The 17,629-nt window shown below is 39.7% G+C and overlaps 1 protein-coding gene across 6 annotated transcripts in view; it reads left to right on the plus strand.

Moving 5' to 3' along the window:
- VPS13A (vacuolar protein sorting 13 homolog A) overlaps window positions 1–17,629 on the plus strand; it is a 163,169-nt gene that overhangs the window by 123,047 nt on the left and 22,493 nt on the right. For 5 of the 6 annotated variants that reach the window (XR_003756046.2, XR_003756044.2, XM_029056119.2 and 2 more), the window contains 10 exons: window positions 26–131; window positions 865–978; window positions 2,660–2,805; window positions 4,104–4,185; window positions 4,857–4,970; window positions 6,967–7,042; window positions 7,139–7,302; window positions 8,690–8,735; window positions 8,816–8,939; window positions 11,022–11,136. Coding sequence is in view for 4 of the 6 variants with exons in the window: in XM_029056119.2 (XP_028911952.1) it covers window positions 26–131; window positions 865–978; window positions 2,660–2,805; window positions 4,104–4,185; window positions 4,857–4,970; window positions 6,967–7,042; window positions 7,139–7,302; window positions 8,690–8,735; window positions 8,816–8,939; window positions 11,022–11,136 (1,087 nt within the window). In the remaining 2 variants the exon portion in view is untranslated. Of the gene's footprint in view, window positions 1–25; window positions 132–864; window positions 979–2,659; window positions 2,806–4,103; window positions 4,186–4,856; window positions 4,971–6,966; window positions 7,043–7,138; window positions 7,303–8,689; window positions 8,736–8,815; window positions 8,940–11,021; window positions 11,137–14,021; window positions 14,663–17,629 lie in introns of those variants that run through there. The other variant, XM_029056118.2, reaches the window with a different exon arrangement.

A 17,629-nucleotide genomic window follows, 5' to 3' on the forward strand; every position in this document is an offset into this window, starting at 1 on the left:
TAATAGTTTCTGCTGTTTCATATAGATACTTCAAAGTGTTGATCCAAGAAATGGATCTCAGATTAGACCTTGGCTTTCTCTTTGCTCTGGCTGACCTTTTTACACAAGCTGAGGTGACTGAAAAACTCGAGGTAAGAAAAATGATTATTGTCATTTGGGGCAGTGGGGAGAGTGGAGATAATTGATCAGTGGTATTTATTGTTTCCTTACTGTGTGCAAAGCAGTGTGCTAAGCGTTTGGAAGAGCACACTACAACAGACTGGGTAAGCCCGATCCCTGCCCACAATGAGTTTACAGTGTTCAGTGGGAGACAGACATTAAAATAGGTTACAGAGAGGGGAAATAGAGAAGAGTAGAGTAAAAGAATACTTAGATAAGTACTGTGGCACTGGGATGAATAGACACCTAACTCTCAAGGTTGAGTTCCAGTAGATCAGCATTGCAGATCCTATCTGACTGCTTATCACCATCCAAGGAAAAGCTGTTGATAGCACAGTAAATGTTCCCAATCTACTAGTGCCTGAATTGCCAATCACACTTGGCTGCTGGCCCTGCCGATTGGCGTGTTCCAGCTAGACCCCCTTATTGAGGCTTGGGAGCCTGAATTACCCTTGGACTTCTGGCTGCATCTTTGTACGTCTGAACATTAATCAGAGCAGGGGACTGTTCCAATAATGACAGGGATTTGGACTTTAGAATCAACAGCTATAGAAGTGAAAAGCTACAGCCCAAAACAGGCAAGTGTATAAATATCTGTTTACATAGAACAGATATTTTGCATAGCTTTCACCTTGACCAGGTATTTGATTTACAGTACATCAAGGAAAAGATGTAATTTTTACTGCTACAAAACTGTGTCCATAGGTTGAGCTTTTCAAGAAGGACATTGAGTTTTTCCAAGAAGAATTCAAGACAGTCCAGTTAACAGACACCTCACAAGTCAGTCTGTATGAATACTTTCATATCTCTCCTATCAAGGTATGTAAAAACAGAATTACTTAGGTTTATCTAATTTTTGATCATCTAATTATTATTAAAATAGTTAATACAGAGGAACACTATTTGCTTCCATTAAAATCTGGAGTTATAAATTGTAATTTATACTCTATAAGTGTCCATTAATCTTGTTTATATTTTCTTTTGATTTATATTGTTATTAAATATTCATATCAATCAATGGTATTTGTTGAGAGCTAACTGTGTACAGAGCACTGTACTGAGCCCTTGGAAAAGTACAGTTCAAGAGAGTTAGTAGATATGATGCCTCCCCATAAGCAGTTTATAAGGGGAGACTATTTTAATAGTAAATTTCACAATAATTGAGACTCGATTCAATCACTCTTGGGTCACTTACATCCAGCGGACCTCTAGCTGGCAAACTAGCAAATCTAGTGTTTAAAATTATTTTCAGATCATTAAGCACATAAAAATGATTAGCTGGCTTTTAAGAATAGAAAATGAGTATATCCTTGTTAAATGTACTTTTCTTTTTAAGCTGTAATAATTTTCATAATTTAAATAAGTAACTTCTGGGTTTGTTAAAAATTTTAAATATTTTGCTGAAACTTCTTGCTAATTAACTTTTCAAAAGCACAATTTTCTAATGTTTTCATGTTGAGCAATATTCAGGTAGGGAACCGTTTTTTTTGTTTTTTATGGCCCTGAAGGGAGTGGGAATTCTAAAGGCCATGTCTTTATGCCTAGAACTCAACCAAGTCAACCAGGGCCTAGTTGAGCTTGGGGATGATCTGAAGTGGAGTGGGGTGTCTAGTCTCCCTCTTTCCCTATCTCGCTATTCAGTTCCTGCAAGACCTGAGGGACTGTGGTATGGTAGGCTGTTGCAGTGCTGTGTTCATATATATATGTACATAAGTGCTGTGGGGCTGAGGGTGGGGCGAATAAAGGGTGCAAATCCAAGTGCAGTGGCAATACAGAAGAGAGGGGAAGAAGAGGAAATGAGGGCTTAATCGGGAAAGTCTGTGCATTTAATAATTGGAAGCAAAGGATCAGGCCCTCTTTCTGTCCGGTCGCGTAGCTTCATTCGGCTCTACATCCAGTCTTGGTACTTAGGTGGAAGAGGGGCCAGGCAGCTAGAGCTTTTTTTTACGTTTTCACCCACTGCTGGCCTCTATCTGCACCTGGAACTCGCTACAAATGGAGACTAGAGCACAGTAAATGGAAAAAGTTAATTATATTTGCAAACCTACCAATAAGTATATGTGTGTAATACCAATGTATTCTCAATTGGCTCTGTGGTCTCACTCAAATCCAAGTCATCTGAGAATGTCATGTATTTGCAGGATAAACTTTGATCAATTTAATGTGAGACAATATGAATCTCTCAGAAAAGCCTAACGATGGTCTTTGAACTTATCGCCACAAGGGATGGGACCAATTTATCAAACAAGAATTTTTGTATGTAAATGAAAAGTCAGATGAATTTACAGTGCATATATATGTCAATGTTGAAAACATTTTTAGTGTATAGCTTGAGAAAAGAGGCCGGCATTGCCTTGTCTTAAAGCTGACTTGGATCTATGTTATGAGATCAATTTGAGATGTGTTTTGTGCATGTTTTACAGTATGTTGAGATTTTTTAAAGACATTCACAAATTGTTCCAAGAAAAATGCTTTTATTTACTTTTGAATTTTTCTTTAGTTGCATTTCAGTGTTTCCTTCAGGTTGGGTGGAGAGGAAACCATCAAAGATGAAAGGCAGGAAAGACTGATACCAGTGAATTCTGTGAACATCCTGTTGAAGAGTATTGGTGCAACTCTTACAGACGTACAAGATGTGGTGTTCAAGTAGGTTCAGTCAAAGAATTGGTAATGAGATTAAGTACCTAATTCTCCTTTCAGTTATGACGTGTACGATCTTTGTGGTGAGGGAGCGAGTTGGTTCTTTTTTGCAGTTTTGTGTGTTGCACCAAGTGGACGTTGTGGCCAGGGAATATATTTGTTATATTGTATCACACTCTCCCAAGCACTTAGACTGTGATCTCATTGTGGACAGGGAGGGAATGTGTCTGTTTTGTTGGTATATTGTACTCTCCCAAATGCTTAATAAAGTGCTTTGCGCACAGTAAGCACCCAATAAATGCAGCTGAATGAAGGAATGCTCTGCACACAGTAAGCGCTCAGTAAATGTGATCGACTGATTAATGCTTTTGCTACTACTTCAGGTCGGTTATGTTTGAACACTCAGAGGGTACTTGTCATTCTATTACATTGTCTGAGTGAGGGTAAAAGAATTTAGGAAGGGCATTGTCCCTGTCCTTGGACAACGTAGTCTACTTAGATAAAATAGTGAAATGTGCAGCTAAGTCCAGGTTAGTGTGGAGAAAGGTGAAATATGTTGCCTCAAAGAAGCACAGTACAGTTGATAATGTGTCCCGCGTGGGGCATATTAATTAATTAATATAATGATATTATCATTGTTATCATTGCCACGAAGTGGTCAAGAAACTTGGAAGATTGAGTGGGGTGTTGCGTGGCGTCTGGGGAGAAGTGAGGGTGTTCCAACCTTAAGATCCAGCAAAAGTGACTGTGCAAAGATGGGCATGGGAGGAGATATGGGACACTCTGGGAAAATGATCAAACTAGTGTAGCAAGAATGTGAAATGGTATGGTTGAAGATGAGCAGCAAATTGGGGCAGGGAGTTAGGAGGGGGGATACAGTCAGGAATTAGAATTTGAGAAGAACAGTGATGGGGAGCATCGAGAATGTTTGGCAGGAGGATATTGGTGTGTTTGGAAAGTGACATCCTTTTAAGAGGCAATGAATGAAAAGGGGAAACTAGGGAGAAGGGATTCATAGTATTTAAGGCCAGAACTGACTGGGTTATGGATGAAGAAAAAGAAGTGAACAGAGAGGGGCCTTGGTGCCAGGTGGGGGCAAAGATCTAGGACAAGATGGTGGGATTAATAACTGACCAGAAAAGTAAGGCACAGACTAGCAAAGGGTCCAAAATAAGTCCCAAGTTTCTGCGTTATTTGAGAGACAGGCAAACGAGTAGAATATCTAACTTGGGCAAGGGGTTAAATGTGCTTGAAATGACTAACGTGGCTTTCAATTTCTCCATATAACATACTTCTTTTTTTAGGCTGGCTTACTTTGAACTCAACTATCAGTTCCACACTAGGCCCCAATTACAGTATGAGGTTATAAAGCACTACTCAAAACAGGTTAGTCTGATGCCATTTCACAGGGGAAGGGGTGGACATTCATTTATAGCTGTGCAGATGAATAGAAAAAGTCATCCTTGTGGTTGGATTCAGGAATTGGAAATTGGAATCCTAGGTTCTGTTTCTTTCTCTGTCACTGATTTGTTTAAAATTAGAAAAGTCACTAACCTCTCTGACCTATAATTCTGATACTAAAATGAACATGTGAATTTTTGGAACCTAGCCATCTCAGAGCAGTGATGAAATGCTAAATGTAAATGAAACATTTTCTTTAGATCCTTACATGATTTTGCTTCAGTACAAGCCCTACATTTTGCTACGTTACTTATGAAGCACATTTTTCCACTGCAAAAAGAAAGTTCTTTCTGAAAAGACTAGCAGAAAGACCCATGCTTAATGTGGATGTGAGAAAGTGAAAAGAAATGTAATAGACTGCAGAGTTTTGCAAGCTTTTTTTAAAGAAACCATACCTTTGGATCCTTGGGGTTCCACCTGAAGTTAAATATGGAGGTGAATGTAAATAGGTCCATTGGGTGGTATATGTTTGTAGAAAAGTTAAGCCCCATGAGAGTATAAAAATGGAAGGCTTGAGCCAAAAATGGCTTTAATAACCTAAGTGAATATTGAGGCAGTTAGTATCATCATCATTAATGACTCTGTCTTTATTTTAGGCCATTAGACAAATGTATGTCCTTCTTCTTGGGCTCGAAGTATTAGGAAATCCATATGGGTTATTTAGAGATTTCTCCGAAGGAGTGGAAGCATTTTTCTATGAGCCATATCAGGTAAACTAATCTCTTTTGCTTTATGTGAAATATAATATAAAATTTCTCCCTATTCAAGATGTTCACATTAAAAACCTTCATTGCAATTGGGTCCCTGGAAGGACCGAGTTGTAAGCATTTGGCAGTGTTTTGAAAAATGCCTTATTCCAAGTTGAGAGAGCCAACAAAGTGGTATAAGCTATATTGAATACCTTAGGAAGATCAACTCACCTATTTGAATGTGAGATAGAGCAACTGAGAACACATTTACTATTATCTGATGATTCAGAGTCTGAAATTATTTCACTTGGTTGATAAAAAAAAAATTAGATCACTTTTCCATTTTGTCTTTACTGTGTTCATGTTTAGCCACCATTTAAGATATATTTCCCTTTTTCGCCCCCCAAAATAAATCTCTTCTGACTTTTTCAACTCCACTGATTGAAATTTCTCCATGCTTCATATATCAAACTCTTTGTACCTTTAGATGCAGCCAGATTTCCCTACGGTGCTGCCTTAAAATATGAAATGCAATTTGTTAGCCTCAACACTGATTATCCTATTGACCTCCATTAATGTAAATGTATTCCTTTAGGTTTCTATTAAATCCATGCCTCTCCACCATATCGCTCCACTTGCATACTTCTAAATTAATATTCCCCAGTCAAAGCACTCATTTTTTAATGGTACGTGTCAAGCACTTACTGTGTCCCAGGCACTGCTCCCAGCGCTGGAGTAAATACAAGGTAATCAGGTTGGATACAGTCCTTGTCCCACATGGGGCTCACAGTCTAAATTAGAGGGAGGAGGATTTAATCCCCATTTTACAGATTAGAACTCAGCTACATAAGGCACTGTCTGGCTGTGGTGGCTCACATGTGGCAAAATCACCACCGGTAATCCCACTCCTTAACCCCTGGTTCGTGTTGTGTGCAGGGGGAGAGGGGTGTGTTCCCTTGAGAAGCAGCATGGCTTAGTGGAAAGAGCATGGACTTGGGAGTCAGAGGTTATGGGTTCTAATCCCAGGTTGTCAGCTGTGCGACCTTGGGCAAGTCACTTAATTTCTCTGTGCCTCAGCTACCTCATCTGTCAAATGGGGATGAAGACTGTTGGTATTTGTTAAGCGCTTACTATGTGCCGAGCACTGTTCTAAGCGCTGGGGTAGATACAGGGTAATCAGGTTGTCCCATGTGAGGTTCACAGTCTTAATCCCCATTTTACAGATGAGATAACTGAGGCACCAAGAAGTTAAGCGACTTGCCCAAAGTTACACAGCTGACAGGTGGCGGAGCCAGGATTAGAACCTATGACCTCCGACTCCTAAGCCCGTGCTCTTTCCACTGAGCCACTCTAATGGGACAGCCTGATTACCTTGTAGAACACTGCTTGGCACATAGTAAACTCTTAACAAATACCAACATAATTATTATTATTATTATTCACCCTAGTAAACATCCAGTATTTCAGAAGACAACCCCTGTGGTTAGAAGATGGCCTTTTCTCTTCCTTACCCAAAGAGAGAATGGGCTTGATTGTATTAGCATAAGAGAGCGAACTGGGAGCACTGGCCTAGGGGGTCAGAGGACCTGGCTTCTCATGTAGGTGCCTGCTTTCTCTGCTGTAAAGAGAATCTAAGTTGATTGTACCTCTGACTAATGTAAGGTTTGCTTTCTCATTCATAAATCTCACTGTGATTTTTTTTTTCCCTCCTTCCAATTTGCCACATGAACTTATGGCACTGATCTTTCCCCTAAAGCTACTAGTTCCCCTTGAGGCTTTCCACGCTTACTTTTGGAGACACTGTTTTTAGAGCAGCTTGCGTCATGCATAACTTTTGCTCGAGGGTCTCTCCTTTGTTATTTCTTCTTGAATTCAGACCTCTCAAACTTTTCCCCCTAGTATTTTGGGAGTTGGTCGATTTAAGTTGATTTCAGTATGCCAGATTGTTTTAATCATTGGAGTTTTGTAAACTAAAATTGCATTTATCCTTTTCTTTGCATTCCTGTGATCCTTTTAGGGAGCCATCCAGGGTCCTGAAGAATTTATAGAGGGAATGGCAATAGGACTTAAGGCTCTAGTTGGGGGAGCTGTTGGTAAGCAAATATGTATTTTCTTTACGATGCAGATTCGTGCTAGCCAATTAATAATGTGGTGATGTTACGTGTAAAAACTTATCTGACCTCTAATAGGCGGTCTTGCTGGTGCTGCATCGAGAATCACTAGTGCAATGGCCAAAGGAGTAGCAGCAATAACGATGGACGAAGACTACCAACAGAGGAGGCGAGAAAACATGAATACAAAACCAGCTGGCATCAGAGAAGGCATCACTCGAGGAGGAAAAGGCTTAGTAACTGTAAGAAAGCTCCCCGGGGGATATGATTTAACTTTCCCAAGGTTCAAATGAAAGTCAAGCGCTTAGTACAGTGCTGTGCACACAGTAAGCGCTCAATAAATACGATTGAATGAATGAATGAAAATTAAGACCATACATTCATGAATTTCCTACTTCTCAGAATTGGTGTACAGGCTAATGAATGTTAGAATTTCTAATATACTTTAACAGTCTCCAATGAAAGGAGCTACCAAAATTCAGTCTTTGTGTTTATGTATATGCAAAGAGAAAGCTAGCTGAATTAGGTGCATGAATTCTTTGAAACCTGGAGATCCGTGTCTAGAAAGCTGACAGATTGATTTGTCCCGCTGACAGTAACCAGAGAACTAAACTCTATAGGTGTGGGGGCCTGGGCTTAGCATCTGTAGATAGCATCTAAGATTCCTTTTTTCACAACCCATGGTAATTATAATGGTGGTATTTAAGCAATTAGTCTGTGTCAAGAACTGCACTAAGCGCTGGGGTAGATGATACAAGATGATAATAATGTTGGTATTTGTTAAGCGCTTACTATGTGCAGAGCACTGTTCTAAGCGCTGGGGTAGATACAGGGTCATCAGGTTGTCCCACGTGAGGCTCACACTTAATCCGCATTTTACAGATGAGGTAACTGAGGCACAGAGAAGTGAAGTGACTTGCCCACAGTCACACAGCTGACAAATGGCAGAGCTGGGAGTCAAAATCATGACCTCTGACTCCAAAGCCCAGGCTCTTTCCACTGAGCCACGCTGCTTCCCCAGGTCAGGTCAGACAGAGTCCCTGTCCCTCACTGGGCCCACAGTCTAAGTCGGAGGGAAAACGGATATCGAATCCCCACTTTGCAGATGAGGGAACTGAGGCCTAGAGAAGTGAAGTGGCTTGCCCCAGCTCACACAACAAGCAGGTAGCAGAGCCGGGATTAGAACCCAGGTCCTTGGACTCCCAGGCCCGTGCTCTCTCCACTAGGCCACGCTGCCAACTGATAGTGATGCAGCGTTGGTGATAACAGCTGTTCGACAATGGATGAAAGTCGTAGCTGCTACCTACCAGTTCTCGGCCAGTTTGTCTTCTACCTCCATTGCAAATTCCAGCTTCCAACTTGCTTTAAATGCTTCTTATGCAATACTACCTAAAGTTACTGAATGAAGAATTTTGTGAGAGGAACAACTGGGGACGTGTAGTGTGTGATCAGTGAGCACTGTAGGATTTTCAACGACTTCTCTCTCTTCTCTTTATGGAATTTTGGTTTTAAGATGTTGGGCCTGGGAAGAAGAGCGAGAATATATTAGTCACGTTCAGATATGCATTGCACTTCATGACATTTGTTTGAGAACACTTTTGTAAATATGCCATTGGGTTTTTCTTCTAGGGCTTTGTAAGTGGGATAACGGGAATAGTGACAAAACCCATCAAAGGCAAGTATACTAATTAATTCAGTTGAGTCTTGAGTTTCCAAGCTTGTATTCATACGAACCCTTTACCTTGTTCTTTCTAGGAGCCCAGAAAGGAGGAGCATCTGGTTTCTTCAAAGGTGTTGGAAAAGGCTTAGTAGGAGCAGTGGCGAGGCCGACTGGAGGACTTATAGACATGGCGAGTAGCACCTTTCAGGGTATTAAAAGGTAAATACTAGGAGGAAGTAGCTGGGGGCTTACATAAAGCAACTCTGCTGGCCAGGTGAAGCAGTACATTGTGTCAAACTGCTCCTACTATTTCTGTCTTCCCCTGCATGTCATTTCTTAGAAGTGTCGGCAGACCTTCTACTGTGGAACTCCAACAGTATGCAGTGCCCTCTCATTTACTAAAACCTTGCAGTGTTCTGGACTTGTACTTATGGATTTTTACTTTCCTTGATATATCCCCTAATATTGAATTTAAACAATTTGGACAATTTGTTGCACATATATGCCCCAAAATTTAGGGATCTTTTTTTTTTTTCCCAAAACGTCAGTTTATGCTAAACTCTGATCTCACGAAAAAGATTATCTTCACCTCCATCTATTTTTTTTAATGGAACCTGAATGGAGTAGACCCCATGTTGCTAGATGTGAGGAATTATTGTGTCCCCAATCTAGAAAGAATTTTACAGTCAGAATTATGAGTCTTTGCTTTTCTCACAATCCTGAGACTTTGTTGTCAGAGTGGCAGGAACTCACTATTTCAACCATAAATTTCATTCATGTATTTTTTCTTCTGAAAATTGACATCCATGTGTTTAAGGTGTGCAGGGTATATGTGCCGTGTGCTTCTGTTATACTTTCCCAGGTACTCAGTGCAATAATAATGATGGTGGTATTAAGGCCTTACTGTGTACTAAGCAATGGAGTAAATACAAGATAATCAGATCAGATACAGTCCCACTTCACTATCTAAATTGGAGGGAGAACAGGTATTGAGAGGGGTGAGAGTTTCAGTGCCTCAGTTGCTTCTTTGTGGCTCCGCCACTCACTGGTAGGGAGACGACCCTAAATGTTGCAGGGCCCAGGTCAGTTGCCCCCAAATGTCACAACACAGGAATGATTCTGTGTATGTAGTTATTTGAAAACTTGAGAGGGCTTTTGATGGATAATGACTTTTAATTGTCCTTTTCAGACTTAAATGCAATGCTGTCACAAACACTATCTTTATCATAATCCTTACTTCCATTTCTTTTGTAAAGCATTCAGGATCTTTATTGATTAGCCACAAATACATTTAGTCATGTTGGTTTCCAAGTCTGACTTGTCTGAAAGAGGATGACTATTGTGCTTTGTTACATGGATATTTTTAAGAATAGAACAAATCATGCCAAGAGCCAAAGCACAGTACTTGATTGGATTGTGAAAAGCAATTTACCAAAAGTGTGTGAAAAGCAAAAATAGAGAACCTAAAATATATTTGCATTTAAAAGAAAGCTCATTTTAAACGGAGAAAACATTGTCAACTCCGCGATTTTAATTTTGATGTTTTAATCCTGCTAATGCTTTTCTGAATTCCACCATTCAGGTTCATAAAATAGTTTTGTCACATAAGAGTAGTATAGTGAGGACTTACCGAATTTTGTAGAAAACTCTACCAATCATAATCATTTTGACAGTATAATTTTTCTGGTTGCTAAGCGTAAGCTATTTTAAATCTGCTGTGGGGAGAAAACATTTTGCTATTATATTTCCATGGATATTGGCTTTATCTTTAATACTGAAATGATTTAAGCCCTACTAAAGTCAGCTCTCCTCCAGGTAACCTTTCCTGACTAGTCTTTCATCTCCCCATCCCAGTCTCCTTCTCTTCTGCATCACCTCTGCACTCGGGTCTGCCCCCCCAAGCACTTTGAAACTCAACCCACCCCCTCGGTACTTATGTACACATCAATAAGTCGTATTTATTTAGTGCTTACTATGTGCAGAGCAACTGGGAGAATACGGTATAGCAGAGTTGGTAGACATGTTCTCTGCCTACAACGAGTTTACACGAGTCTAGAGGGGGAGACAGACATTAAATAAAAAAAATTTGGCTATGTATGTATATAAGTGCTAAGGGTGTAAATCCAAGTGCAAGGGCTTCCCCTCTATGAAATTTATATTAATGCCCATCTCTCCCACCAGATTGTAAACTCCTTCAGGGCAGGGGTCAGGTTTAGCAACTATAGTGTACTTTTGCCATGAACTATCGATCAACTCAGGGAAGCTCTGTTAATCCCACCTTGTATTTGCCTTTTCCCCCAGAGCTACAGAAAGTTATGACGATGTGGAGAGTCTACGACCTCCTAGATTCCTTGATGAGGATGGAGTTATCAGACCATTCAGGCTCAGAGATGGTACTGGAAATCAGATATTACAGGTGAATGAAATGCATTATAAATTTAAGGGGATTTGGGCATGTGTTAAAATTAAAACGGAGTTTAATTGAATTTGTTTTAATGTTTATACATTATAAAATAAGTGACTTTTTTTTTTTACCAGCATCAGTTATATCCCGTATAAGATAAAGACATGTCTCTAAGATATGTCTACTATTTAAGGAATCCTTATTCACTGTAAGGTCGTTTCTTCTTTTATACAGGTGTCACAGTTTGATATGAGCAGTTAATTAATGACTTTACAAATGAAAGCCAACAGTAGATTTTTATAGCAACAGTTGTGCATAGTGTGAAAGTTTTAAGATTAGAATATTTTAAATAAAATGAAAAGTTTGTGTAAGGGTAATTTCATTTGAGTATAGATGTCTTTATACAGTAGTATTTCAGTTTTACATGGGATAAACTTTCAACCAAATATGTTTGCATCTTCGCGGTAGATGTGATAGCCAAGGCGTCCTTTGTGTCTTTCTGAATAGATAACATTTATTTTACAATATCCCTGTAATCTTTTGGGAGTCTTCTGGTTTTCCAGTAAATCAACTATATCCCCACGGCGACTTAGATGTAATTTGTTGAAGTGATCTTGCAATGGGTTCTGATGGGTACAGTTAAAATTAACGTGAGAGAGAAACTTCCCAGATGTCTGAGATATTCCAATATTTTCGGGAACATGCTGTTATGTCGTCCATCCTTGTGTGTTCACAGAATATTGGGTTGTGAAATCTCAGGTGAATTTGCACTCAGTAGTTTCATGCTGTGATTCTGCCTTGCAATGGAGGCATCTTTTCTACCATGGAGGCCCCTCTTGCAGTGTAGACAACTCTATGGAATTCTTTTTTTTTTCCATTCCTCCTCGAGTGGGCTTATGAAAGGTAAATTTTGGATAATGAATACCAGCCTATAGCAGTTTTAAGTAGCTCTGGTATTGTGAATCTATGCCACCAAAAGGAGTCATTATTTAAAAATTGCTTTTTCAGTTTTTGTCCCATTTAATATGTTTTTGTTGAAATACCCTTTAGAAGTGCCATTCTCACTCATGGCCATGTATTACAAAATGCCATTTTTAAGATGACAAAAGTAAAATAAAAATATGGCACATGAAGAACATGTATAATTCAAGAGCGCATGGTAAATGGGGTTTTCAACTTGGTCAGCATTCACCACCGAAGGCTTCTGAAGTTTGAAGATTGCTTTTTAGGCAGCTTCTCCTTCACAGCCCACCATTTTGAGCAGAGGGGTGTGTAACGGATCTCCAGCTTAAAATCATTTGAAATGGGTTTAGCTTCCTCCAGAGTCTGAAAACCGATGGGCACCGCAGTGCGAGTTGCGTGATGAGTATGTTTCCTTCACAGTTTGGTGCTCGGGGATCTGTGCAATGTGGTGTGGGCACAAGTTGAAGAGAAAGCTGGGAGCAGGGACGAAGGTAGCAGGGGTAGGGAAAGCTATTGGGGCAGAAGCGCAATTGGGAATAACCTCCACTTGGAGCTCCCAAAACTGTAGACTCCCCAGGAAGCGGAGGAGCCAAACCAAACTGTTCCTGCTCTGCAACAGGCACTGATCCAGCGGTTTCAGACCACTGAGAATAACAACATGCCGAGGAAACTAACAGAGCAGATCTATCACTTGTGGTTTTATCCCTGCCTGAGTAATGTTACCCATCTGGTGCTCCTCCATCCCTTGTTTGACCAGCATCTGCATATAATATAGCGTAATTTCCACTTATACCAATGTCAGTTCACCATTTCTGGAAGCTACAAAAACAATTTTTTGAGGTAATTCTAAATTTTAGCAAAGGAACACTACTAAAAGAGATTCTGCCGAGGTAGAGCTTCCATGAACCACTTCATACATTTGAGATCCTCCAAGTGCCTTGTCAGAATTCCCATTGTAATCACAAAGCCAAAGAAATCCCTCTTACACCACTTAAAGGTGTTTTTTGCAAGTGTTGAACTTCCATAGATGAAACATTTATGTGGGGTTTATTCGATAAGCTGGGTTTTTCTAATCAATTGCATGTTACATAATTACTAAATACATCAAAGCTCTGAATATAAGCTTGCCATAATGTAAGCAATAGCACCAGATGTAGTTCTAAACTCCCAATGGTGCTGACATTTTGTTCTTCCTTGTCATATTTTTAGGATTACCATTTGAAAAAATTATTAAAAATGTCTCTGAATACTTGTACTTTGAAAGAGAAGGCTACAAGTGTGAGAATTTTGCAGTAAAGTATTTTTCAATCAGTGGTATTTATTGAGTGATTTCTGTGGCCAGAGCACTGTACTAAGCACCTGGGAGAGTGCAATACAATAGAGATGGTAAACCCAATCCATGCCCTCAAGAAGTTTACTTGGTTTGGTCTTAATCCGTGTTGTTTATTGATAATTCCATTAAAGTGCCAGTCATATCTTTTTAGGGGTTTCCTCATACGTTTCTAAGATATTCTTATGTGGGTGTGGAAAAAAAAAGATCTGAACTTTGCAAGATAATCAGGCAGTTTGTGGAATGTGAAAGAAAGCAAGGGTCTAAATGCTTTTCTAATATGTGCCTTCTCAGCGGGTAATAGCCTTTGATGGAAGATGCCTTCCCAAGTAACTCTGACCAGGGTAATAGCCAGTTAAGTATTAAGCCTGAAATGTGTAGTGTTGACTGGGGCTAAGGTTAGAATAGCGAAAACTTAAAGTAAAATCAACAAAACTGTTTTTTTATCATCTTGCCTCTCTATATAACTACATAGTATCCAACAGGAATGCTGCAAATAGTATTCTAAAGCCTGTAACTTTTCATATTTTGTGTGACTTTAGTAGAATAAGTTTACTGATTAAACTAACTCATATACCTTTTTTTTCCTTTATCATGCCTTCAGAAAACTCAGACCTACAGGGAATGGATTAAGACTCACGATAGTAGTAGTGATGATGACAATTAGTTAGATGTGCACTATTAAAATGCATGCATCCTTTGCCATTTTTCATTCATTGAATGCATTAGTTGCTACTGTGTGTGGTTGCTAGTAAAACTGCCATAGTTAAATGAGTGAGGATGTTCAATTACATATTCCCTTTTAAAATATTTTTGCAAAAGTAAGAAAATATACTTTCATAATTTAAGCCAACAAACTAGAAAGCATCTCTTGTCTAAAGAACAGTGCAATATTTGGCTGTATTCATAAAAAATAACTGTGTTCTCATTTCCGTATGCATTTGTTTTACTTTAAAATCCTTTAAAGTTACCTCGTTTGTTTGAACAATGCCTTTCTTATATAAATGCCAATGTAACCCTTCTGGTCTTTATTGTAATAGTGTATTAAAAGGAAAGTAAAACAACCCATCAATATATTAGATTTATTTACAATTTCAAAAGTTTGTCTGATTTTTCTCATATTAAAAATAAACTTGTAGCGTTTGGAAAAAAAAAAGTGAATCTGTTGTTCTGTTCCAACATCATTACTCATAGTGTGTGGAACTACTGTGACATGAAATCTCCAGGTTTTATCCTAAGAAGTTTAGTGAGAATAGTTATTTGGCCTGAGAAAATGGCAAAGCTATTTTGTTTTCACTTTATTTCATTGCCATTTTTCTCCCTGTGCCATGACCTTTTAACATTAATTTTAACACATCATTTGGAGATATAAATGGAATTATGTCAGATCAATTCATTGTTTGATAAAATGTTTTTCAGGGAAATGTAAGTTAAGAACCAGGGTCCCTTAGTTTACTTAAAAAGAATGCTCCAAATGGAATGTGGAGAGGGATTTTTAGGCTCTGTTCATTATCATCATCGCCGTCAATAGTATTTATTGAGGATTTGCTCTGTGCAGAGTACAGTGGAGTTACTAGACCTGATCTCTGTCCTTCAAGAGCTAAGACTCTAGTGAGAGATACAGACACTAAAATAAATTACAGATAGGAGGAAGCAGCAGAGTTTAAAGATATGTGCATAAGTGGGGTGAGGGTGGGGTGTGTTTCAAAGTGCTTAGGAGGTACTTACCCAAGTGGAGGGGTGGTGGTGCAGTGGGGGAGGGGTGGAAGTCAGGTAGGCGAGGGATTAATCAGGGAAGGCCTCCTGAAGAGGTGTGGTTTTAGTATGGTTTTGAAGATGGGGAGAGTAGGGATCTGCCAGATAGGGCATTTATGTTATGATGCTGAATGCTTTTTGCATATTGTTTAAAATTAGGAATTGTCTTTGGATATAAGTTACTGTATGTCCTGCCCATGTTTGCTCAGTGGATGTTAAACAATCACTTTCCAGGAAGTGAATTACCATTAATTAGAGCTCCAGACAATGGACAAATATACTTCATATTTTTAGATATTTAAGTGATCTTTAATCATTTAATGTCTGTCTCTCCTCATAGGCCGTAAGTTCCTTGTGGGCTGGAATTTCATCCACCAACTCTGTTGTATTATCCCAAGCGCTTAGTACAGTGCACTGCACACAATAAATGCTCAATAAATACCATTCGATGATTGATCTTTAGCTTCTTGATCAACAGAAAAGCTAAGTCAGTGATTTTGTGATTGAACTGGACACATGCTTCAGTTCAGGCTACGTATTCTGATCGTGTTTTTAATGGTAAAGTCTTAGAAGCTGTCCTTTGTTGTTTTGTGTGCCTTGAAAATAGGCTTTTTGGGATTTTAAAGACAGAATCGATGAGTCGATCAATAGTATTTCTTGAGCGCCTGCTGTGTGCAGCGTAGAGTACTAAGCACTTGGGAGAAAATGCTAAGAAGGTAGAGCTACTTTTGTATATCAAATCCCCCAAATCAGGTTCTTGGTGGCTGGAGAGCCCTTGTGAAGTCTTGGAATACAGTCGCCATCTCCAGTGTCACCCAGTTCTATTTTTTCTGTGTCATTTGGGGAAAATGAGCTTTCAATCACTATTATAACCAGTGCCCTTGTCATCCCTTCAGAGGGCTGGTCCTAGTCATGCTCCCAAGTGTCTGGTTCCCCAGGGCACCAGAAGCCAGGGGGCTGGCTGCATTAGGGCTGAAGTTTCCTGTGGTCACTGTTGCATCGAAGGAGGGAGCGGGCTTGATGAGGACTTGCCTGACTTTCAACTTCCTCCAGTTCGCTCTCCAGAGAAAGTCAGACGACAAATGGCCCCGTTAAGCCAGTTGTCCCGTAAATAATGGTAATAGTATATTTTGAGAATTTACTGTTGTGCTGTGGCCTTCAGTTTTCAAGAGAAATCTGACCTGATTTAGTCACACATTTTTGCAATGAATTACCAGTGGACAATACTGATATGAATTATTTTGTTAATTTGGGGTAAGAAAATGGTGAGGCAAATCATACAGACTTTAAGGAAAAGAATATTTGAGTGGTGCAACTATTCCAAAAACTGGTGTTTAAAACTTTGGCATTCCACCTTATAATGTATGAATTTTAAATTAAAACTTAATTGATGTAATTGGATTTCATTTAGTCTATTTTGTTAGGATAGGCATGATTACTCCAGTATTATGTTTTCTTCCCCGACAGGGTCTTATGTTTTTTTTTAATGTGTTTTTGAAAATAGACACAAATTGATTGGCAGTAAGTGTTAATTGAATGGATCGAAGTATCCCTAGCATGTGACACAGTCCTAGTTGATTTGGGTGAAAAATCCAGAGCAAAGAGAAGGCATGGTCCTTGCCTTTGTGGAGAGTACAGAAAATACTATGCTAGATTTTCCTTATGTATTATGACCCTTCTTAATGTGAGACTTCCATTTAAATGGGTCTTTATGTGAACTGATGATGAGATAACAGAATGGAAATCCTATTGTAGTGATACCAAACCTCAGGATCAAATCTTTTTAATATCATCTAACCTTATTTTAAAATACTGAATGTTGGGACAGTGACCTATAGGGAGAAAAGAAAAGAGCAAGGCCTGGAAATTGAGGACCTGGGTTCTAATCTTGACTCCACTACTTGCCTGCTGTGTGTCCATGGGCAAGTCACTTTACTTCTCTGTGCTTCACTTTCCTCCTATGTAAAGTGGGGGATAAATACCTGTTCTCCCTCCATTTTAGACTCTGAGTCCCGTGTAGGACTCACTATATGCCAAGCACTGTTCTAAGCCCTGGAGTAGTTACAAGGTAATCAGGATGTCCCAAGTGGGACTCACAGGCTTGATCCCCATTTTACAGATTAGGTACGTGAGGCATAGAGAAGTTAAGTGACTTGCCCAAAGTCACACAGCTGATAAGTAACGGAACCAGGATTAGAACCCCCAACCTCTTGACTCCCAAACCCGTGCTCTTTCCACTAAGCCACAGTACTACAGCCACAGTAAGGGAGGAGGCTTCGGCTTCCTCCTCTCGCCCCGTTGCCGCTTCCGCACTATCCCTCCTCCCCCCTCCCTCTCCTTCCCCTCCTTCGAAGCCCATATCATTCGCCTCTACCACCCACTCCAGTTACTTGTCGCTGTCATCTACCGCCCTCTCGGTCCCACCTCCGACTTCTTCAACCACCTTGACCCCTTTCT

Source organism: Ornithorhynchus anatinus, chromosome X5, assembly GCF_004115215.2.
Source record: "Ornithorhynchus anatinus isolate Pmale09 chromosome X5, mOrnAna1.pri.v4, whole genome shotgun sequence".
Classification (NCBI taxonomy): Eukaryota; Metazoa; Chordata; class Mammalia; order Monotremata; family Ornithorhynchidae; genus Ornithorhynchus; species Ornithorhynchus anatinus.